The sequence below is a fragment of the Mesoplodon densirostris genome, chromosome 4 (assembly GCF_025265405.1).
Source record: "Mesoplodon densirostris isolate mMesDen1 chromosome 4, mMesDen1 primary haplotype, whole genome shotgun sequence".
NCBI classification, from domain to species: Eukaryota; Metazoa; Chordata; class Mammalia; order Artiodactyla; family Ziphiidae; genus Mesoplodon; species Mesoplodon densirostris.
Window position 1 is genome coordinate 149,212,357 of NC_082664.1, and position 24,978 is coordinate 149,237,334.

Genomic DNA, 24,978 nt, shown 5'->3' on the forward strand with positions numbered 1-24,978 from the left:
TTTCTACTCAGGAATGTACAGAAATCTGGGGTAAAAGCCATGAACAAGAATATAGTTAACAACATGTCAAATCTTTCTAGTTTTCCATCCAAGAAAGAGTGGCCCAGAATACAGGTTGGATGTTGGAGGGGTGTTGGAGAGGGAGGGGCAGGACCGGAACTGGAAAATCATTAGTCGCCCTCCTGCGTGCGTCCTGTCTGGGATTGTTAGATCTCAGTAAAACTGGAGGAGATGCACTGTTCTCTGAAGTAGGCTTATCTTGGGGGAAATATTGATTCTGACCACAGCCATCCCTGTTTCAAAAGTTATTTCATGTTTGAAAGAAGTGATTTAGTTGATAAAAGAAGATAAAAATAACTCTACTTGCTATGCCTTAGTACTCATGATAACTGTCCTTAAAAAAATAACTGGCTAGAGTTTCCGTGACTGCTGCGGCTTCTAAAATAACCCCTTGGGAGGGGTCTGGACATTTATCCCAAGAGGCTGCCTGGTTTCTAAAACTCTTCCATAAGAGTAATGTGCTTTGAATAATGTCCACAACTTTTGAGGCTAAAGCAGAATTTCAGAAACCATCCAAAGGCCTCTGAAGACAGGTAGGAAGTCAGTTTTGCTATTCTGTAGTGGCAAAAGTGGACTGATGGTCAAATTAATGAAGCTTAAGCCTCAAAGACTCTAGCTTGTTGGGGGTCCCTTCCCAGGATCAGCAGGTTCCCCTGCAGGACTAAGTGGAGAAAGCAGCCATCCCAGCACACCTCTGCTCGGCTGCGCTGCTCGAGCTAGGTGTCCATCCTCTACATGTGCCCTGTCCCTTCCTCCTTCCCTGCTGGGAAGCCACCCCCGTGTCCCCCACTCAACAGCCAGTAACACCCTAGGCCCTCACTCCAAGCTATTGAAGAGCCAGGAGTGCAGTTACAGAAGGGGCATTAACAAAAGCCTTTGAAGTTGGAGGCTACTATTTCTGAACTATCAATACTAAAAAAATAGATTTCCATCAAGCATGCTAGAAGAAATACTGGATTACTTTTCTAGTCTTGCTATAGAAAACAGTGTCACAAAATAAGTTTCATATGAGCAAGCATTCAAAGTCAAAGAGTATGAAGGCAGAAAGGGTAAGAAAAATGTGTAATAAGGTTATGTCGAGCAATTAATGGATGATGACGATGGTGGTAGTGATGATGATGGTGATGAAATAGGTAATTTTCCTGGATTGTGCCAGTCATCACTTTATTGCTTCTCAGTTCCTACCCACGCTTCTTTGCTCTGCTTTGTGATACTGGGGTGAGCCATGTAAACATTTCCCCATTGCCTGCTGGCATCATATCAAGCTTTGCCAGAGGAGGGTGCTGAAGGGACACTGGAGGACAAAGACGCTTCTCTTCTTCTGGATTTTCCTGCTTCTCTTCTCGCTTCTGGGGCTTTTGGCCACCCCCCATGGTGCTTATCCCCATGCAAGTTTCAGGGCCACCCCAACGGGTGGTTCCAGCAATTACTGCCAGCATCACAGCCAGCTCCTGGCACATCTCCCAGGCACCCAACTGGAGGATTGCCAACAAATCTTGCCTGATGGGCAACTTTCCAGTGCGTTTCCCCTGCAGAAGCTTTTCAGCAAGTTCCGCTTGCACCCCAGAAGGGAGCTCCTGTGTAAGTCTAGTCCACACCCTAGCAGGTGGCTTACTGCTTGTCAGACCTGGCCTGAGACACCTCAGCGAACTTCTGCATGTCCAATGGGCCACAGCCATACCCTTTCCATCAAGGTCTGAATCTCAGCCCTGGGGGATGGGAGGGTGGGGAGCTCTTCCAAATTTGTTCCTTCCTTGGGTACTTTTAGTCCTAGAGTTTATGGTTGCTCCATTTATCTACTAGTCCTATATCCTCTAGAGTTCTGTTTACCCTTTAAGTTATCCCCTGTTACCAATGAATCTTTTTTTTTTAACCAATGAATAATTCTTTATATTAAACATTTCTTACTCCAGTTACTTTGTGGATTCTGCCTCCAGCCTGGACCCTGACTAATATAGGTATTTATTAGCTCTTAAATTTGAATTCATTAACATTTATTTTTCCACTCTAAAAAAATATTCACTTATAACTGATTTTGTGTTTGTTCTATAGTATTCTTTTTTAAGAGGGTCTAACAAATTACATAAGCTTCAGGCCCTGCAAAACTAGGCTAGCTGCTGTGAAGTTGGGAGGGACCCCAGGGACATCAGACTGTGCAGAGTGACTGCTGGTCTGCCTGGGTGCCCAAGGTTGTAGTTGGTGGCAGAAACTACAGGACATGGCTCTCAGGTGGGTCTTAGAGACCACAAGTCACATCACCTTGAACAAACATCCTGATATACTTACATTCTACCTCACACCACAAGCATGTGAGGTAGACACCGCATGAGAAAAGTGAGGCCCAGAGTGGGAAGGGGCATGCCCAAGGTCACAGGGAAAGTCAGTGGTAGAGTCTGGGCTAGAACTTGGGTCTCCCAACGGCAAGAGCTCAGTGACCCTGTGAGGGATCAGGACGGGGCGGGGCAGAGATCAGCGTCTCTGAGGTCCACTGGAGACTGTTTCTTCCATTTCAGCTAGTGACGGGCCAAGCCTCCCTCAGAGAACAGCTAGAAAAACGGGACAAAATATAAAGTCTTCTTGAGGCCTCAGAGACCCAAAATAAGCAGTGAAAAAGGACAGTGCTAAGATCTGGGAGGCAAAGGAAAACCCGAAAGATCAACTTAGCATTTGACGCTGCTTTTCCCTGGGGGCTCTGCCTGTTCCAGAAGAGGCAGCAGAGAAGGAGGAAAGCTGAGCTGAGTTCTTGGCAGCTTCCAAGGCAGGAAGGTCATTGCTGACACCTCCTTCCCCGCAGTTGGTCCGTCACCAAGTCTTGTCCCTTTTGCCTGAGGATGTCGCTGGAATCTGTTCACTTCTTTCTGCTTCCCCGAACCACCGTGGTTCAACCAGTCAGCGCCTCACGTCTGAAATGCTGCTTCCACACCAGTGCCCTTCCAATCTGTTCTCCATGCCAAAGCTCCTCCACAGATGCAGCCAATGTGATCAGGCCACTCATCTGCTTCCTGCTTTATTAAAATTTCAATGATTTCTCATTATTTTTAGGATTCAGATCCAGATCTTTAACAGGACCTACAAGGCCCTGTGTAGTCTGATTCTAACTACTGCCCCAGCCTCTTCCACCCCATACTTCCTCTGCCTTTGCGGTCCAGCACCCTGATTTTCTTTCCGGTCTGTGCCCTCTCCTGTCACAGGGCCTTTGCTTATGCTCTTATTTATGCCTGGAATGCTAATCTAATCTCTGTCCCTCAGATCTTGGATCTACTGCAGGAATGACATACTTGAAGTTTGGAAAAATGGGTCTTCTCTCTTATCTAACCAGCTTTCCATGGATATGTGACCCATGAAGATGAAACTAAGACACCAGCATCTACCTGGTACAGGGTATCTTGAGGGGCCTTAAAAGGAGAATACTCCCTATTGGAGTGAATTGTACCAGGCACTACAATATGAAAGATAGGAAATATATGAACCTGACCTTTCCCTTTCTCTGGAGAGGTCTGGTATTCTCTAGAAGCCAATGGTTGTTGCTCACAGAGTGACTTTTCCCTGCCCGGCTAATCAGATTTGTCTGAATCCTCCTCACCCCATCTGAATTTTCCAGACCCTATCAGGTTGTACATTGTAGGTAGAACAAAATGTTGCAGGGAGTCTGATGGTACACCCGCCATGGAATGTTAAGGGAGAAAACAAAGTGAATTAAACACTCCTAGCTTGTTGTTCAGCTCACGGGATCTGGTTCACTGTTAAGGGATTTAGAAAAAGTATGGGGATTGGGAGCAAACTTCATATTGAGCAAGGGTTTAGCTAATAAAACTTTGTGAAAGTTACCTTTTTGGAGAACTTGAACTCGTGCTGGGACATTGCTGCCCAAACCATGGTCAACAAAATTCTTCTAGATTGTGCAGGCCAAACAGGGTCCTCTAAGTTACCCTGAGAAACTACTGGAGGCTGAGCAGGGAGGCAGAGAAACTCGCAGGAGGAAACGGATGATCTACCCAAACGTGCCAGGTGATCACGTGTGTTCCTCAGGGATCACGCTAATTTGGTTTCATGAATTTTGGTATTTTCATCATGTTCACGTCTGCACATTGAGCATCCCTAATAGAAAGGCAATTGGCTATGTGTCTTCGCTGCCCAAATCACTCTTAGGGAGATGGCAAAAAACACTTGAAATGGGAAAAGTAGGGCTTCAGGAATTCCTGAGGCAAGAGGAAATTGACACGGTATGGGAGAAAGAACAGTGCCATCTCTGAGAACAACTATAATCGTTTCTAGATGCCACATTTTCCATTCCATCCTAAAATTTGGGTGTCTACATCATTTCTCTCAGACTACTAGCAACTGTTATACATGTGAGAGAGGAGCATTAAACCAGCACCCCTGCTCCATTCACTCTTCATTTGGGACATCACAGTCTTCGGTCCTCAGAGGCACATGGGTCAGTGCCCCTCCCCCATAGTCATCTGCTCACAGCCCTGTGATCTAAGTCCAAGGGAATAGTCCACACAACCAACCACATGAGTGGCTGGCCCAGCACTGTAGTTTTAATCAGAAGAGCTTTCTCCAGTGGTATTTCAATGATCATCTAGACTTTCATTTCCTCAGTTAAGAGCCTAATTCCAATTTCTACTTCACTGGCTTTTCCCCATAGATCAAATCTCCTATCTAAGCAGTACGTACTAAAGAATCTGTACTGTGGGGTTCACCCAGATTAGGTTACATTAGATGCAATTGTATTAGCATGAACAATTCACTAAAGTTGAGGGATTACAGAACCCTCAATCTGGTCCTGAGCCTTCTTTTCAGCTTTCTCTTTCTGTGATCTGTTTCCTTTTCTTCTTATTTTATTTTTTTCAGGCTTTATTGAGATATAACTGACATATAACATTGTGTAAGTTTAAGGTATACAAAATGTTGATTTGATACATATATTCAATATATATTGCAAAATGATTACTGTCATAGTGTTAACTAACTTTCATCACATCACATAATTACCATTACTTTTTTTGTGGTGAGGACATTTAAGATCTACTCTCTTAGCAACTTTAGTGTATAATACAGTATTATTAACTATAATCACCATGTTGTACATTAGATTCCCCAGAATTTAGTCATTTTATAACTGGAAGTTTGTACTTATTGACCAATATCTCTCTCATTTCCTCTACCCCCAGTCCCTAGTAACCACTTTTCTACTCTGTTTCTGTGAGTTCAGCTTTTTTTAGATTCTAAATATAAGTGATATCATACAGCATTTGCCTTTCTCTGTCTGACTTATTTCACTTAGCATAATGCCCTCAAGGTCCATCCATGCTGTTGCAAATGGCAGGATTTCCTTCTTTCTCACGGATGAATAATATCCATTGAATGTACAGTTGTCCCTCAGTATCCATGGGACTCCCTGCAGATATCAAAATCTGGATGCTCAAGTCCCTTATATAAAATGTCATAGTACAGTTGACCCTCTGTATGGCAGATGCAGAACCTGCAGATACGGAGAGCCAACTGTATATACCACTCATTTTTAAATCTATTCATCTGTTGATGGACACTTGGGTAGTTTCCATATCTTGGCTGTTGTGAGAGTTCAGATATCTCTTCAAGATAATGATTTCATTTCCTTTGGCATCTACTGAGATGTGGGATTGCTGGATCATATGATAGTTCTATTTTTAATTCCTTGAGGAACTTCTATACTGTTTTCCATAGTGGCTGCACCACTTTATGTTTACACCAACTGTGTACAAGTGTTCCATATTCTCCACATCCTCACCAGCATTTGTTTTCTCTTGTCTTTTGATAATAGACATCCTAACAGGTGTGAGGTGATATTTCATTGTGGTTTTGATTTGCATTTCATGTATCTGTTGGCTGTTTGAATGTCTTCTTTGGAAAAGTGTCTACTCAGTTCCTCTGCCCATTTTTTTGAATGGGTTATTTGTTTTTGTTTTTACTATTGAATTGTATTAGTTCCTTGTATATTTTGGATATTAATCTCTTATTGGATATGTGCTTTGCAAATATTTTCTCCCATTCTATAGGTTGTCTTCTGTAGGTTGTTGATGGTTTCCTTTGCTCTGCAGAAGCTTTTTAGTTTGTAGTCCCACTTGTTTATTTTTGATTTAGGTGTTAAGTCCAAAAAAAAATCATTATCTAGATTGATGTCAAGGAGCTTACCCCTTGTTTTCTTCTAGGAGTTTTATTGTTTTAGGTCTTATGTTCAAGTCTTAAATCCATTTGAGTTGATTTTTGTGTATGGTATAAGATAGAGATCCAGCTTCATTTTTTTTTTTTTTTTTTTTTTTTTTGCGGTATGCGGGCCTCTCACTGTTGTGGCCTCTCCCGTTGCGGAGCACAGGCTCCGGATGCGCAGGCCCAGCAGCCATGGCTCACGGGCCCAGCCGCTCCGCGGCATATGGGATCCTCCCAGACCGGGGCACGAACCCGTATCCCCTGCATCGGCAGGCGGACTCTCAACCACTGCGCCACCAGGGAGGCCCGCAGCTTCATTTTTTTGCATGTGGATATACAGTTTCCCCAGAACAATTTATTGAAGAGACTATCCTTTCCCCATTCTATATTCTTGGCTCTTTTGTCATAACTTAATTGACCATATAGGTGTGGGTTTATTTCTGGCTCTCTATTCTGTTCCATTGATCTATGTGTCTTTTTTGTTTGTTTGTTTGTTTGCCAATACCATATGGTTTTGATTACTATAGCTTTGTAATATAGTTTGAAATTAGGAGGTGTGATGCCTCCAGTTTTGTTTTTCTTTCTAAAGATTGCTTTGGCTATTTGGGGTCTTTTGTGGGTCCTTAAAAATTTCAGGATTGTTTTTTCTAGTTTTGTGAAAAATGTCATTGGGAGTTTGATAGGGATTGCATTGAATCTGTAGAACATTTTGGGCACTTTGGGTTGTATGGACACTTAAACAATATTAATTCTCTACACTGAGAATTGTGAGACATTGATGAAAGAATTCAAAAGACAAATAATTGGGAAGATACTCTGTGCTCATGGATTGGAAGAATTAATATTGTGTGTGTGTGTGTTTGTGTGTACACATGTAACTATCATTTATCCTTAAAAAGGGAGGAAATCCTGTCATTTGTGACAACATGGATGAACTTGGAGGGCATTATGCTGAGTGAAATTAGTCAGACAGAGAAAGACAAATACTGCATGGCATTACTTGCATGTGGACTCTGGGAAAAAAGTTTAACTCATGGAAACAGAGCAGAAAAGTGGTTGCAAGCGTTGGGAGGAATAGAGAGAGGTTGGTAAAAGGGCATAAACTTTCAGTTAGAAGATGAATAAGGTTTGAGGATTTAATGTGTATATGTCATAATGACTATAGGTTAGAACACTGTATTGTATAAATGAAATTTGCGAAGAAAATAGAACCTAAATGTTCTCATCAAAAAAAAAAAAAAGGTAAATGTGTGAGGTGATGGATAGATGTGTTAATTAACTCAATGGGGAGGATCCTTTCACAATATATATGTATATCAAATCATCACATAGTACACTTTAAGTAATCTTACTATTTTATTTGTCAGTTATGTCTCAATAAAGCTGAAAAATCATTAAAATATTTTTAAAAAAGAAACAAAAATAAAAAATTCACCATTATATTGACAAATAATAGTGTAGAAACTCACTAAATTATTCTAAGAAAAAAAATAAATCACTCTAGTCAGAAGGCTGATTAGGTAGAGCTGGATTGAGAAAAAGCCTGAGGAATGTGTGATTGGAGTTCCAGAAAAGGGGAAGGCAATAAAAATTTTTCAAGGAAAAATAGCCAAGCGCTTTGGGCCGTCAACATGGACGCTGCGGCTGCCTGGTGGAACTGCCTCTGAGCGGTTGCGGGGGCGCAGCTTCTCTGAGCCGCCCACCCCGCTTCCCCGCCCTCCCCCCTCCCCTCTCCCCCTTCACCCCCGCCCCTTGCTCCAGTCCCGGCAGCCGGCGGGCTTGACGTTACGTGGGGGCGGGCCTCTGCGGCCGGCGCACGGCTTCCTGTTCAGAGGCGGCCCGGCGGTAGTAGGCGGCGGCGGCGGCGGCGGCGGGGGCGGCGGCGGCGGCGGCGGCGACGACGACGGCGACGACGACGACGACTTCGCCCGCGCCCAGTTCGGCGCGGTGATCCAGCGCCCGGGAGGGAGGCTCGAGAGCCGCATCTTGTGCCGCTGCGCCAAGCCCGGCCCTGCGCCGCCATGGCCCCAGTGCAGCTGGAGAACCACCAGCTGGTCCCGCCCGGAGGCGGCGGCGGGGGCAGCGGCGGCCCCGCGTCAGCCCCGGCGCCTCCTCCTCCGGGAGCCGCCGTGGCGGCGGCCGCTGCGGCGGCGGCTAGCCCTGGCTACCGGCTAAGCACCCTCGTCGAATTTCTGCTGCACCGGGCCTACTCGGAGCTCATGGTACTGACTGACTTACTGCCAAGGAAATCTGATGTGGAAAGGAAAATAGAAATAGTGCAGTTTGCTAGCCGGACATGCCAACTCTTTGTTCGATTATTAGCTTTAGTAAAATGGGCTAATAATGCTGGCAAAGTGGAAAAATGTGCGATGATCTCGAGCTTCTTAGATCAGCAAGCCATCCTGTTTGTGGATACTGCTGATCGCCTGGCCTCATTAGCTAGAGATGCTCTGGTCCATGCACGCCTGCCTAGTTTTGCCATCCCATATGCTATTGATGTACTGACTACTGGGTCTTACCCACGGCTGCCAACCTGCATTAGGGATAAAATTATTCCTCCAGACCCAATTACCAAAATTGAGAAACAAGCTACACTTCACCAGCTGAACCAGATTCTTAGACATCGTCTTGTAACCACAGATCTTCCTCCTCAGTTAGCAAATGTTACAGTTGCAAATGGCCGAGTGAAGTTTCGAGCTGAAGGAGAATTTGAAGCCACCTTGACTGTGATGGGAGATGACCCTGATGTTCCCTGGCGTCTTCTCAAGCTAGAACTTCTAGTTGAGGATAAGGAGACAGGAGATGGGCGAGCCTTGGTTCATAGTATGCAGATCAACTTTATCCATCAGCTGGTACAGTCTAGGCTCTTTGCTGATGAGAAACCTCTTCAGGACATGTACAACTGCCTGCATTCTTTCTGCTTATCACTTCAGTTAGAAGTGCTACATTCCCAAACTCTAATGTTAATCCGAGAGCGGTGGGGAGACCTCATACAGGTGGAAAGGTATCATGCAGGAAAGTGCCTCTCCCTCTCAGTTTGGAATCAACAGGTTCTTGGGAGAAAAACAGGGACAGCATCTGTTCACAAAGTTACAATTCAAATTGATGAGAATGATGTCTCCAAGCCTTTACAGATTTTTCATGATCCTCCTTTGCCAGCTTCTGATTCCAAATTAGTAGAAAGAGCCATGAAGATTGATCATTTATCAATAGAAAAACTCCTGATTGACAGTGTCCATGCACGAGCTCATCAGAAGCTCCAGGAACTGAAGGCCATTCTTAGAGGCTTCAATGCCAATGAAAATTCTTCCATAGAGACTGCACTTCCAGCTCTTGTTGTTCCCATCTTGGAGCCCTGTGGTAATTCGGAGTGTCTACACATTTTCGTAGATTTGCATTCTGGAACATTCCAGTTGATGCTTTATGGACTTGACCAAGCCACACTGGATGACATGGAGAAGGCTGTGAATGATGATATGAAACGGATCATTCCTTGGATTCAGCAACTTAAGTTTTGGCTTGGACAACAGCGTTGCAAACAATCTATAAAACACTTGCCTACAATAAGCAGTGAAACATTGCAGCTGTCCAATTATTCAACCCATCCTATTGGAAACCTTTCTAAGAATAAGCTGTTCATTAAACTTACCCGTCTTCCACAATACTACATTGTTGTGGAGATGTTGGAGGTTCCCAATAAACCCACACAGCTGTCATACAAGTACTACTTCATGTCTGTGAATGCCACAGATTGTGAAGACAGCCCTGTCATGGCCCTCCTGCTGCAGCAGTTCAAGGAAAACATCCAGGAATTAGTTTTTCGTACAAAAAACGGGAAACAGCCTAGAAGCAGTACCAAGCGCAAGTTGTCTGATGATCTGTGTCCAGTAGAAACCAAGAAAACCAAACGATCAGGAGAAATGTGTGCCTTCAATAAAGTTCTAGCTCACTTTGTCGCTATGTGTGATACAAATATGCCATTTGTAGGACTTCGGTTGGAGCTGTCCAATCTGGAGATTCCACATCAAGGAGTGCAAATGGAAGGTAATGGCTTCAGTCACGCGATTCGCTTATTGAAAATTCCTCCCTGTAAGGGTGTAAATGAGGAAACCCAAAAGGCTCTGGACCGCTCTCTTCTCGATTGCACTTTCCGATTACAAGGTAGAAATAACCGCACCTGGGTGGCAGAGTTAGTGTTTGCAAATTGTCCACTTAATGGCACTTCTACCAGGGAGCAAGGACCATCCCGGCATGTTTATCTGACATATGAAAACCTGTTGTCTGAACCTGTTGGTGGTAGAAAAGTGGTTGAAATGTTCCTTAATGACTGGAATAGCATTGCACGATTATATGAGTGTGTGTTGGAATTCGCACGTTCTCTACCAGACATACCCACTCATCTAAACATTTTCTCAGAAGTTTGTGTTTATAATTACCGAAAACTTATCTTGTGTTATGGAACCACCAAGGGAAGTTCAATTAGTATCCAGTGGAATTCCATACATCAGAAATTTCACATTTCTTTGGGAACTGTTGGTCTAAACTCAGGATGCAGTAACTGTCACAATACTATTCTCCATCAGCTTCAAGAAATGTTCAACAAAACACCAAATGTGGTTCAGTTATTACAGGTACTGTTTGATACTCAGGCTCCATTGAATGCCATCAACAAACTGCCCACTGTGCCGATGTTGGGCTTGACCCAGAGAACCAACACTGCCTACCAGTGCTTCTCCATCCTGCCGCAGTCATCCACCCACATCAGACTGGCCTTCAGGAACATGTATTGCATTGATATATACTGCCGGAGTCGAGGCGTTGTGGCAATACGTGATGGGGCCTATAGTCTTTTTGATAATAGCAAGTTAGTTGAAGGTTTTTATCCTGCACCAGGACTCAAGACATTCCTGAATATGTTTGTTGACAGCAATCAGGATGCTCAAAGAAGGTCTGTAAATGAGGATGATAATCCCCCTTCTCCCATTGGAGGAGATATGATGGATTCTTTAATCTCACAACTCCAGCCACCACCCCAGCAACAGCCATTTCGAAAGCAGCCAGGATCATCAGGCGCTTATCCTCTAACTTTGCCCCCTACATCTTATCACAGCACAGTTAACCAGTCTCCCTCTATGATGCACACACAGTCTCCAGGAAATCTGCATGCCGCCAGCTCCCCCAGTGGGGCTTTGAGAGCCCCATCACCAGCATCATTTGTTCCAACTCCTCCCCCTTCCTCGCATGGAATCTCAATAGGACCAGGGGCCAGTTTTGCTAGTCCACATGGAACCCTGGACCCTAGTTCTCCATACACTATGGTGTCACCAAGTGGACGAGCAGGGAACTGGCCAGGGTCTCCTCAAGTGTCTGGCCCCTCACCAGCAACACGCATGCCTGGGATGTCACCAGCCAACCCATCACTACATTCTCCAGTTCCAGATGCTTCTCATTCCCCTCGAGCTGGAACAAGTTCCCAAACAATGCCCACAAATATGCCTCCACCTCGTAAACTACCTCAGCGCTCCTGGGCGGCCTCCATCCCTACCATCCTCACTCACAGTGCCTTGAATATTTTACTGCTGCCCTCTCCAACGCCAGGCCTCGTGCCCGGCCTAGCAGGTAGTTACCTTTGTTCTCCGCTTGAGAGATTCCTTGGATCCGTCATCATGAGACGACACCTTCAAAGAATTATTCAACAAGAAACGCTACAGCTGATAAATTCCAATGAACCCGGAGTGATCATGTTTAAGACTGATGCGCTGAAATGCAGAGTAGCCCTTAGTCCCAAAACCAACCAAACACTTCAGCTAAAAGTGACACCCGAAAATGCAGGACAGTGGAAACCTGATGAACTTCAAGTTTTAGAGAAATTCTTTGAAACAAGAGTTGCAGGACCGCCATTTAAAGCCAATACATTAATAGCTTTCACCAAGCTGTTAGGAGCTCCTACACACATCCTCAGGGACTGTGTGCATATTATGAAGCTAGAGTTGTTTCCTGACCAGGCAACACAGCTAAAATGGAACGTTCAGTTTTGCCTGACGATCCCTCCCAGTGCACCGCCAATTGCACCTCCTGGGACACCTGCTGTGGTGCTGAAATCCAAAATGCTATTTTTTCTTCAGCTAACTCAGAAAACATCGGTCCCTCCCCAAGAACCTGTTAGCATTATAGTTCCAATTGTTTATGACATGGCTTCAGGTATCACCCAGCAGGCAGACATTCCCAGACAGCAGAACTCTTCTATTGCTGCTCCCATGATGGTCAGCAACATTCTGAAGAGGTTTGCAGAGATGAACCCACCACGACAAGGTGAATGCACAATATTTGCAGCTGTTCGTGATTTAATGGCTAATCTTACACTGCCCCCTTGTGGGCGTCCATAGACACTATTGTTTTTAAACCAGGAAGGCTGACAAAAGAGACAAAACAACAACAAAAAAATCTGAATTCAGCCTTCAGTTTAAAAAAGCAAAAGGACTTTTTTGACTTTAAGAGCTGAATATTCTAAAGTGGCAAAAATTTTCAGGGTGCACTTCTTTCATCAAAAAGACCATCAATCTTTTGTATAGTGAACTTGTATAGTGTGTTTAAATGGGACACATTTCAAACTAGGTAATGCGTCAGTGTCTGTTTGCCAGTAATAGATTTAATATTCTGTTTTATACTATAAAGTATGGAGATGCCAAACTTGTTTATTTAATTGTTTTCTTATGTTTTGGGTGTAATAGTCCTTTTTTGGTTTTTGTTTTGTTCTTAAGGCAGGTCTGTCATTTTTGAATACTGTAAAACTGTGATAAACTTTATATTGAAGCTGTATTTTAATATGACCGCTTTAAATCCTTACATGAGATGTTCTGGGAGTTGTTATAAACACATCCCAAAGAAGCAATATTTAGTAAAACTAGGTTAAAAAAATAGCCAAAAGTTTTCCAATTTAAAAAAAAATATATAAACTCACACATCCAAAAAGCTCATTGTTATTGAGTGAATGTTTGTGTACCCCGCTCAGATTCACATGCTGAAGCCTTAACCCCCAATGTGATGGCATTTGGAGGTGGGGCCTTTGGGAGGTAATTCAGTTTAGATGAGGTTATGAAGGTGGGGGTCCCCCATGATGAGATTAGTAGCATTATACAAAGAGGAAGAGAGATCAGAGCTCTCTCCCTCTCTGCCATGTGAGAATGGCAGCCTCTTGCAGCCAGGAAGAAGGCTCTCCCCAGGAACCGAATCTGCCAGCACCTTGATCTTGGACTTGCCAGTCTCTAGAACTGTGAGAAATAAATGTCTGTTGTTGAAGCCATCCAGTCTATAGTATTTTGTTATAGAAGTCCAAGCTGACTAATACTCTCAGCAAACCCCAAGTAGAACAAACAGAGAAAACCACAGTAAGGAACATCAAAATCAAATTGCTGAAAATAAGAGATACAGAGAAAAAAAATTCACAAGACAGAAATTAAAGGAACGGTACATACAAATGAACAAAGAGAAATATTGTAGACTACTGGTCAGAAGAGATGCAAGCCAGAAGACAATGGAATGGCATCTTTAAAGCACTGAAAGAAAACTGTAAACCTAGAATTTTATACCTAGTGAAAATATCTTTCAAAAATATCTTTGAAAATATCTTTCAAATGAAAGTGGAATAAGAACTTTTCCACACAAGAAAGCTGAGATATTCATTGCCAGTATATCTGAGCAAAAAAAAGGAAGTTATTTAGGCAGAAGGAAAATGACACCAAATTGATACTGAGATCTATACAAAAGAAGGAAGAGCCCTAGAAATGGTAAGTATGTCAATATAAAATACATTTTTTAATTTGAAATTTTGTTTTAAAGATGATTGACCATTTAAAGCAAATACAATAATAATGTATTGTGGTATTTATAACATACATAGAATTTAAAAGTATGATAAAAATAACACAAAGGATAGGAGGGGGAAATAGAAGTGTACTCTTTTAAGCTTCATGTATAATATGTATAATAAGTAAAATAGTATAATTTTATTTGTAGGTAGACTACCATGTTAGAGGTGAATATTATAACCCAAAAGCAACTACTAAAAAAATACAACAAAAGGCTATAGTTAAAGCCAATAGTGGAAACAAAATGGAATCCCTCAAAGTACCTAATTAACATGAAAGAAAATAGGAAAAATGGAAAAGGGGAACAAAGAACAGATGGGAGAAATAGAAAACAAATAGCAAGATGGTAGATATAAACCCAACCATATTAATGATTACATTAAATGTAATGGTTTAAACATTCCAATTAAAAGTCAGAGATTGGGCTTCCCTGGTGGCACAGTGGTTGAGAGTCCGCCTGCCAGTGCAGGGGACACGGGTTCGTGCCCCGGTCCGGGAAGATCCCACATGCCGTGGAGCGGCTGGGCCCGTGAGCCATGGCCGCTGGGCCTGCGCGTCCGGAGCCTGTGCTCCGCGAGGGGAGAGGCCACAGCAGTGAGAGGCCCGCGTACCGAAAAAAAAAAAAAAAAATCAGAGATTGTCAGCTTGAATAAAAAAAAAACGATATGCTATCTACAAGAAACCTACTTTAAAATAAAGACATACATGGGTTAAAACTAAAGGATGAAAAACTATACCATGCACACACTAATTAAGCCCCCCAGAAGCCTGCCTAGTCACTGCACCAGCACATGTGGAAGACCAGCTCCATTTTTTCCATGAATTCGCCGTCCCTCTAATTGCACCACATAACAAAGGTGTACACACTAGTTTCTAGGCCACCTCCCCTAGCATCTCCTCTGGGAGGCCTGAATAGGAAGTGTCTTCTATGTTGCAAAATAAGGTGTGATCCCAGTCCTCAGTTGACACATCCATTCCAAATTGGGTGCCTTTCCAATAGCTCTAGCACAGATATCATTGTTGCTTCTACTTAAATCTCTTTTCCCCTCCAAGCAACATTACCATTTGTGCTGGGGATACTTATACCCCTGAAAACCATTGTTCAGCTGCCAAAGCAGGAACCTCCTGACTAAGTTTTATGGAATTCAAATGGGCATAGCAGGCACTGCACCACAGTTCCATAATCCCAGACATCTATGGCCTTTAGGTTGGAGGGAAGAATGAAGCAGCCAGTAAAGCAAATCAGTCTCACTGGTCAGCTGCTAGGCTGTTGTCCATGTTGTGGTCTCTTATCATCCCTCTCTCAGACTCTGAAGAAATCCACACATCTGCTGGTGATTAGGGGAGCAAAGAGGTGGTCTAATTCCCTCTCAACCCAGAGCACACGCACACCTAATTCTAAAGAATGTCCAACAAATTCCTTTTAAAAATGTAATTTAATTCTTACTATAAAGCAGTACGTGTACATAATTTTAGAAGTCAAATGATAGTCCATGCCTTACAGGAAAGGAAGCAGTCCTTTACCCCAGGCTTCCTGTACCTCAATTTTTGCTCCCCATCTCCACCACTCAGAATACATGCTTTTAAATCTTTCAGCCTTTTCTTCTCTTTCTCTCTTTTTAAAATTTGTTATTTCTATACAACATGCTTATATTACTAGTTGTGATTTTTTAAATTTTAGAAGTCATCTATTGACTTCCTACTGTTAAAATACTATTACGTTTCCTAAACCACCATACATGCCCCTCCCCGTCTTCCTAATTTATATAGTTTTTTGTCAAATTAATCTTTTATGTTGTCATTATTATAATTATGCAAATATTGTTCACAGCTATACCATGTACTGGTATCATAATACCACTACTATGATTTATTAAAATTATTTATTTATTTATTTTGGCTGTGCTGGGTCTTAGTTGTGGCACACGGGATCTTCATTGCGGCCTGTGGGCTTCTGTAGCTGCGGCATGAGGGCTTCTTAGTTGCGGCATTCAGACTTCTTAGTTGCAGCATGCAAACTCTTAGTTGCAGCATGCATGTGGGATCTATTTCCCCAACCAGGGATTGAACCCAGGCCCCCTGCATTGGGAGCGCAGAGTCTTACCCACTGGACCACCAGGAAAGTCCCTGTGTTATGATTTTATTTCCCTTATTATATCATTTTAAATAATTGCCTTATTTTTTGTTCACTTAGTTTTATAGCACTTATTTATCATTGATTCAGCCCCAAACATTCTAAAAGAACTCTAACAGTCCTCTTATGCAGTCAAACACACCAACTAATCTATCAGTTCCATGGTTTTCCCTTAGAGACAGCCCTCCTGGAGCCAGCATTCTCAGAACTGAGTGGGGGTGGGGTGGGGGAAGGAGGGCCTCACCCACTTTTACTTCTCCACTCCCAGTGTTTCTCTGGTCCTTCTCTGGAGGTCCCTCTCCCATCCTTCTCTGAGGATGAGTCTCCTGTTTTCTGCAAAGAGAGGCAGGGTCATTCCCATGGCTTTGTGGCCTGGGCTTGGAATATGGGGGCCCAGCTCCTCCTTTTTAGAGGTTTATAACAGTTCTGCTTTCCGCCCTGCACTGCCAAACCCACCCTATTCTTCCTCTTTGAAGGTGCCTGTGCCTTGATTTCTGAAACTTTCCAGGCTTCTGTACTGGGAATCAGTTTTTCACCAGTTTCATCTCCTCTGCAGGCAGTCAGATTTTTGTTCTCAGAGCTCAGCTAAGGCAGCACCATTTATTCAACTGTTTTCAATTTCCCCAAATTTGGTTGACATCTCTAGTCTGTCATCTCTTCTCTTGTTCTCTTTCTAATTCTTTTAGTGTCCTTCTGTGTGATTTTGGGAAGAGGTGGAGATAAACATGTGTTATGTCTGCTTTGTTTAGCTGAAAACCTCCTTCAGTCAATTCTTAACTTATGTTCTAGTGATAGAATCAATCTGTTTGGAGTAAAAAGGGGTGGTAGGGATTCGTCTACCCAGTTCATGCCCATGTACCACTTAGGAGCAGTAGGCCATAGAGTTTTAAGGGACCTCTATGGACAATCATGTTTATTTGTCTTCTCAGTATACCTTCCATGCTTGACCTCAGTCTGTAATAACTACTCAGCGCATGAGCGGAAACAGTTTCCTTTGGAACTCTTCCTTGCCATCCCCTACTCCCCATCCCCAGTCCTTTTATTCCTCATATTCTCCCTAAAATGGCTGCTTTTGGCCATGGCCTTGGGTGTGCATTGTCAGTCTGTGGATTAGTCCTTTGGAGTGGATTTCTCTCTTTTGCCCGTTGCTGGAGACAGGGTGGAGGGAGTCTCACATCCTGCTGGTTGGATGGAAAAAGGCCATTATGGTCATCTGGTCTCCAGGTGGATTATCTAAAATATATCAGATATCTTGTGCTGTTGGCATATCTCCTGTATTTTATTATCCTGAAGAGTGTCTGCCTTGAAGGAGAAAGACAAATACCGTATGCTAACATATATATATGGAATTAAAAAAAAAAAAAAAGGTTCTGAAGAACCAAGGGGCAGGACAAGAGTAAAGACACAGACGTAGAGAATGGACTTGAGGATATGGGGAGGTGGAAGGGTAAGCTGGGACGAAGTGAGAGAGTGGCATGGACATATATACACTACCAAATGTAAAATAGATTGCTAGTGGGAAGCAGCCGCATAGCACAGGAAGATCAGCTCGGTGCTTTGTGACCACCTAGAGGGGTGGGAGGGAGACGCAAGAGGGAGGAGACATGGGGATATATGTATACGTATAGCTGATTCACGTTGTTATACAGCAGAAACTAACACAACATTGTAAAGCGATTATACTCCAATGAAGATGTTTAAAAAAAAAAGTGTCTACCTTCTTCCCAGACTCAGGTTGTGTTATGAGCATGCTTTTCATTTATCTTGGCCTTGCAAGGCATGGGCTCTAGGAAAAGAGTGGAGGAGAGAAAAACCACAAATATATTTTAAATATGTTGGATGTATTAATTAGTATTTTGTGATGCCTAATCCTTTTATTTATTTATATAGCTTTAAAAACAAAGTGCAGTGGAGCTGAGTACACTGATGTTATATCTCTTGCCTCTTCATTCTAACCATCTGGGCAGGCCTCACTAATTTGGCATAAACCTTCTGTATGTTATATAGTTTGATTAATAATTCCCTATGGTGTACCAAGTTCTGTAAAACCCATTTTTAAAGAGTAAAGTGGAACTGAGACACTTCAAAGAGATAAGTCTGATACCTTGGGTATAAATTCTGGGCATTTGTTAAATATGTACTATAAACATGAAAATAAAGTTGAAGTATCCTTAGAAGGAGTGGCTAAGAAATAGTTACTGATATGATCAAAAGTAGAGGAAGCAGAAAGATATCAAAATTTACCTAAAATATCTCCAAAAGAGTGGACAGGGGTGCCATGGGCAGTTGTGCAGGTTGTGTCCTGAAGAAGATGTCCAGTTGAGGAAGCAAGCTTACACTCCACTCCCCAGGTTGGGTGCCCATGGGAATGCCTGGATGCTGTAGGGGCTAGAGACTACTTTATCATATGTGAACTAAAATAGATCATACAACTATGAATTTTGGGGAAGTGTATCATTAAGGGAATGGATATTTTAGCTTTTAGGCAAATTGGGCTTCTACAGAGCCCTCCAGCAGGTTAAACCTAGATTGGGTGGCACCTGGTACTTCCCTGCTAGACAGTTTATCTGGGTTTTATGGAGGACAGAAAGACCAGGCCTGGGCCTCCAACTCTCAGACTGTACAGCTGAAGCACCCAGTTTAAAGAGTTTAAAAGGTTCTAGGTTTTCAGAGAAACTTGAGCGTTTCAGGCCTGAAATTAAATTATTTGCAAAAGCCTGAACATCTAAACTTCCAAAGCCACTTAAAATTAGTCCCCGCATATGTCTGGAAGTCAGGAAATATAAGACAAAAGTCAAAGGGTCAAGACTGTATAAAAGGTAAACTCAGATCTCAGGGGATGATTCTACCAATGTTCTGGGGGGATGGGGAAGCAGCTCAGGCTCTTTTTCTGAAACTGAAGACCTTGCAAATGGGCTGGGGCCAAGTCTGGAACATCCAGCATTTGCTGCCTGTGGGGAGGGGATGCCCACCTCCTGGAGGTGTGTGTCAGGGCCAGACTCCTGGGGAGTGAGCTGCAGAGAGGTGAAGAGGAGGTGGGGCTCCTTTTCCTCACCATCAGAGGGAAGCAGGGGAGGAAAACGTGGGTTCCCAGGATCGCATTCAAGTGGGCAGGAGGGGGCTGGAGGGAGCTAACACCAGATGGACTCAATTTTCTATATAAAAATCAGGTGAGGTCGTTCAACAAGCATCAGTGCGGGGAGAGCAAAAGCAGAATGGAAAACAGAGAAGAGATGGGCTGTTTTTGAAGTTTCTAGCCTTAAATGTATTGCATGGGGGTGGCCAAGATTAGGTAATTGGTGATTTGTTTTGTTTTTAAGAAGCAATGAATCTGCAAAGGAGAAAATTGCAGGGCATTTGTTCATTGTCATTGATTTAAGCATTATGATTTAATTCCTGTTTTTAAAATGGCTGTTCTATGTAGTGAAAATCTTTCAGTTATGAACTTTGTGTATTTTTTTGTGTGTGCATCTAGAGGAGTGCACATACTTTACGAGTACAGCTTAATGTATTTTAGCAAAGTGAACCCTCTCATGTACCCTGCACCCAGTCTGAGAAATGGAACATAAGCAGCCCCCAGAAGCCTCCCTGGGACCCCTTCCAGTCCTGACTGCCCCTCCCACAGGTTACCAGGATCCTGATTTCTAACAGCTTTGGTCAGTTTTGCCTAAAACGAATGAACTTTAACGTCAATCCATTCATGATCTGCAAACCCACGGGTGAGAACTTAAGTCATTCATTTACTTCTCAAATTTTGTGGGGTGACAGAGTTCATTTGGTTCTGTACTAGTCAGTGTGTGTGTGTGTGTGTGTGTGCACGCGCCTGTACAGAGATGGGCCAGACAAAGCTTCATCTTCCAGCAGCTTGCTTGAGGTAAGCTTCCAGCCCACGAAGAGGATGGGTGGCAGTGTGTGTGTCAGTACCCCTGATGGTCCTCCATCACTTCAGCTGCATCAGCTCTCTTGTTCCCCAGCCTGGGTGGGCAGAGGGTGCATAAGGGTCAGGAGTAAGGAAAAGTCACGAGAATGGAATGGTGCTAACCAATACAATACGTGCTTACTAAGCTGTGTTTTCCAGTTCAGAGTCTGGTAGGGAGGAGAATAAAGTCACAGCTTACTATAGAAATAAGGGTCATGTTAGGGCACAAAGGAATCTAGCCTCTATGTAATGCCATATGACTGCCCTGGTCAGGGAAAAGCACCTTGAGGGGCCAGTGGTTGGGACAGACACCAGTCAGCTCACTCGACTCCAGCTTCTCCTAAGGCTGCATGAGACTCCCCTTGGAAACCTACTCACAAGTTTCAAATGTCTGCTCCTACAGGACAAATGGATTCATCTCTGCTGGTCCAGCCCCCAGCACAAGGCCAGCTGCATAGCAGGTGCTCAATACGTGTGTGTTAACTGAATGAACTTGACTGAAGTGTACTTTAGAGCAAGGAGTATTCATACACATTAAAGTCCTGATTCTCTCCAGGCCAGTGGGTGGACTTCCGAGGCCTGAGTTTGAGAGATGGATCAATCACCTCTTGTTGGGGACACATCTCTCTGAGCTTTGAATGAGAGACTGTATGTATCTCACAGGCTTGCCGTGAGAGCGCACAGTGGCATGTACCATATACACTGTGCCTTTTTTCCCTTTGCACGTCCAGGGGCCTGATAATGGCCCGGGCCACACAAGGTGGTTGTAGGCCACTGGTTCCATGCTTCAGGGGTGAGAGCACATCCTACGGTTTGGACAAAGTCTGACAAAATCAGTTTCAGAATCCAACACCCACTTGGGCCAAGGTGATGACAAATAATACCAGCCTCTGAAGTTTACCAGCAGAGTTGCTGAGCCACAGGAGAGAAAATGTTGCCCCCATGGCCAAGGGAAAGACATACCTGTAACTCAGTTGTTCTCCATCCATCCAGTTCGCTTAAACACAAGGAACTGTTTATGGTGCATGCCCGCTATTCATATAATGAGCATGTGTTAAATAAGAAAAGCTGCATCTGGGGTCTCTATAAGACTGTCATTTACAGCCTTGCTACTCAAAGTGTGGTCCCTGGACCACATAGAAGATGCACTGGCATCACCTGGGAGCTTGTTAGATATGCACAATCTTAGGCCTTGGGGCCTACTGCAGACCCAGGGAATCAGAGCCTGCATTCTAACTAGATACCCAGGGGATTCATGTAGACATTAAAAGACTGAGAAGCACTGCTTTAGAGAGCTGTGGAATCTCACATTTGGCCATATGTAGTTTGTTCTGCTGTTTCACTTTGAGGTCCCTCGCTGCCCCCTATAGACAGTAATCATAACAGCAATGAACCAACTTTAAAAATATTAATACAAATCAACACAGACACTGTGTAAACTTTTCTTGTATGATTACAAGAGGCACATACAGAACAAGTGGGAGATTCTTGAAATGCCAGATGCTATGGCCATTTCTGCTACATTTGTAAATGCACCAAATCCTACACTTAAAGGGAACCACAGTTTCTTCTCACAAGGGCAGTGGAAAGAGGATATGAATTCAATTGGGGATTGATTTATCCCCTGAAAAATGGGGGCTTATAGGAAAATGGGTGGAGAAAAGCACACTTTTTAGTAGCCCAGCAAGCATTGTTTTCTTAAAATTGAATGTCTGTGTCTTTTTGGGTTTTCTTAGAATGATTCAGTGATCTACAATTCCATAATTATTACCTCTAAGTCCTGAGAATCGATGTCTTAATGTCCTTCAGTGCTTCATTTGGCACATGTTATAAAAGGAATTTGACATTTTCCCAAGGGGAATGGGGACACGGTTAGAGCATTAGTCCCAGTAGGTGCCTGGAGTAGAGACGGGTAGAGGATATGTGCAAGCTTGGACTGCTGGGGTCTAGGACCAGAATCTCCTGCCAGTGAGGGCCCACAGACTTCTGTGCAACTCTGAGCAGTGACCAGAAGAGGAATAAGCCATGTGTAATAATGATACTAATGAGACTGTCTCATGCATTTGACAAAGCTTCCCTGAGTCCTACCACACCTGTCAGGTCATTGTTATCAACCTCATGGTCCACTTAACGAGCTGGGGAACTTGCAGGTTCAAGGACAAGGACACAGCCAGGTGGAAATTCCCTGTCCTCCATGGCAGCACTGCTGTGGATGCCCGCCCAGATGTGCCTATGGGAAAACCCTGTTTCTTGTGGTCCCTCCCTCTGCTGACCATCCTGGCAGGATTCCTGGCCTTTAGTCCATCCTCTGTCTGCAGAGCTGACTCTCGCCATTCCATGGGAGTCAGTACTGGCAGGACCGTTGCTCACATCACCTTGAATACGCAACACGAACAGCAACCTCTAACATTTCCTTACTTTTCAACTCCATCTACTCTGACCACAGCTCCTCCCTAATCACCCCCGCCCCCCAAACACACAACTTCTTGCTAAATCTAATACACTACTTTGCGTCTTCATCTGCCCTCTTCATAGTCATTTATTCACTAAATGAATATGTTTCTGGAGTGGCTCTAGGCCTCCATGTCCTCTTCTGGTATTGGGAGCACGGCAGTAAATAGAGTAGAATAATCTCTTTCCCTTCTAGAGCTGCTCTGCACAACACAGTAGCCACTAGCCACATGTGGCTATTTAAGTTTTAATTAATTAAAACCAAATAAAGTAGAAATTGAGAGCCACAGTTGCCACCTTTTAAGTGATTGATAGCCGTAGTTGGCCAGTGGTTCTCAGTACTGGACAGCACAGAGAGAGAACATTTCCATCATCATGGAAAGTTCTATTGAACAGTGCGGCCATAGAGCTTTTTTATTCATTCCGGGAGTGGAGTTGGATGATACAAAATTAAAAATTAGGTATTATTAAAATATCAGGTATCTAGAGTAAAGAGGAAAAAATAAATTGAGGAAAAGGGGATAGATAATAATGATAGAATTGGGATGCAGGGGGCTGCTTAGTAACCACTGGCTCTATTGGCCACTTCCTCTTTCTTGAAATTCCTCCTTTAATACCATGACCATCATTCTCTATTTATTCTCCTCCTACCTCTCTGGTTAAAGTTTTAGTGACAGAACAGCTCTTCTTGAGATTCTTAACACAGTAAGAACTGCAAGAGGACCCTTGATTAGCCAAAGTCCCAGAAGCGATCCAGGACCTCAAGGTATCCAAACTGCAGCAACATTTTGCACTCAACACCATTCAGATGAGCTGCTGTGACAAGACTAGGGGTGCTAGTGTGCTCTTAAAAAACTTTGAAATTATAAGTAAATGACATGCAACTAACCACTGTCTGATAAACTTACGGTTCCTAAAGGTTTACCTCTGCCACTTCTCAGAAGCACCACAAGGTGGCAGCAGTAGTTTACAAAAGCCATCAGGGCACCACTCACTAATTCCTCATCCCTGGCATTTGTTTAAAAGTAAATCTTCTGGGGTAAAATGTGAAAATGAGAACTGCACCTATGCAATGAACAAGTTCTAATTAGCATTACACCATGACCCAGAATTCTAACTGAACATTTTTAGAGTGCAGAACAATGGAGTCATGCGTGTGTATAACTATGAAAGACATTAATTCAGCAGTTAATTATATTTACTTTCACTGTGTGCTTATTGCAGCCCTTCACCCAATCCTCATTTTTAAACACACAAAAATACTTCAGTGTTTTTCCTCTACATTTTAAAATGGAAAGATTTCTCTGGCCTTTTCTGGAACCCATCAATTGATTTTCCATCAGCTTCATGTAAAACAATAAGTGAAGAAAATCTATACATTTGTTCCCAGTTGTGATCTTGCAAGTTCAAGGCAAATTGCCATGTTCAGCATCTGGGATTCATCATGTCTGCTCTGTTACCTCATCGATGGGCACACATCTTTCCCAGATGTGCAAAATAAAAGGCCTGTGAAGTTACAAGGAACGCAAAATAATAGCCATGCTCGCAACTTTCTGCGCAACCAGGTATGTGGAGATTTTAAATTGAGGGAAGGAATGCTTCTAGGTCTGGTCTATCTAAATACTTGGCATAATGCACAAATGCCACATAATGGGCCAGAGCTACACCCTTTCACGCATGAGTAACCCAGAGTGCCTCCCCAGAAAGGAGTCTGGGTGAGAGCTTTTTTTCAAGAAAAAAAAAAAAAAAAGAGTAAAGCTGGAAATTGAGAGGCCATGGTTAAACTAACATTTTAGGATTATTTAAGACGTCAGTATTTGAACTCAGCTCTCCAAAGACTGCCAAGAACTGCAATCTGGAGCTTATATCAGGCCACAGGCTTAAAGTCATGGAATTCAAGGCAAATGGAAGATGTCGATCCATGTCTCTTTGACACCCCCTCCCTTTTTATAAGATTTTCTTCTAATGACCATGGCGGGTGGGAGCAATTATAACTATGCTACATAAATGGCAATTTGCACTTAGAACTGTTCAAGTCTTTGATGCACTAATTTCACATCTGGGAATCCATTCTAAGGAACTATTCTTAAATACAGAAAGAAAACCTAATATGGAAAAAGATGTTTAATGTAGTGTTATTTAAGTGATGAAAAATTTTGGGGAAAAATCCTTTAAATGAGTAGTAATAGAAAATGATCAAATATAATTTGACATGTCTACATAATTGGTTATTAAGTTGTCATGAAAATAATGTGTGTGAAGACTAGACAGTATAGAAAATGCTCATGTAATTAAGAGAATAAAGAAAATAAAGTAGTACGCATAGTCCTGACCCTGCTGTGTTTAAATTT

The 24,978-nt window shown here is 43.1% G+C and overlaps 1 protein-coding gene across 1 annotated transcript; it reads left to right on the forward strand.

The window, feature by feature from the left end:
- The first annotated feature begins 8,276 nt into the window (after window positions 1-8,276).
- LOC132488811 (mediator of RNA polymerase II transcription subunit 14-like) lies at window positions 8,277-12,932 on the forward strand. The gene has a single exon (XM_060097478.1). It carries the CDS (start codon window positions 8,277-8,279, stop codon window positions 12,639-12,641), a length of 4,365 nt encoding a protein of 1,454 aa, XP_059953461.1. The 3' UTR covers window positions 12,642-12,932.
- Window positions 12,933-24,978: the final 12,046 nt, after the last annotated feature.

What these genes read in the sequence shown, in the direction of transcription:
- LOC132488811 (XM_060097478.1), top strand. Translation starts at nt 8,277, where the DNA reads ATGGCCCCAGTGCAGCTGGAGAACCACCAGCTGGTCCCGCCCGGAGGC.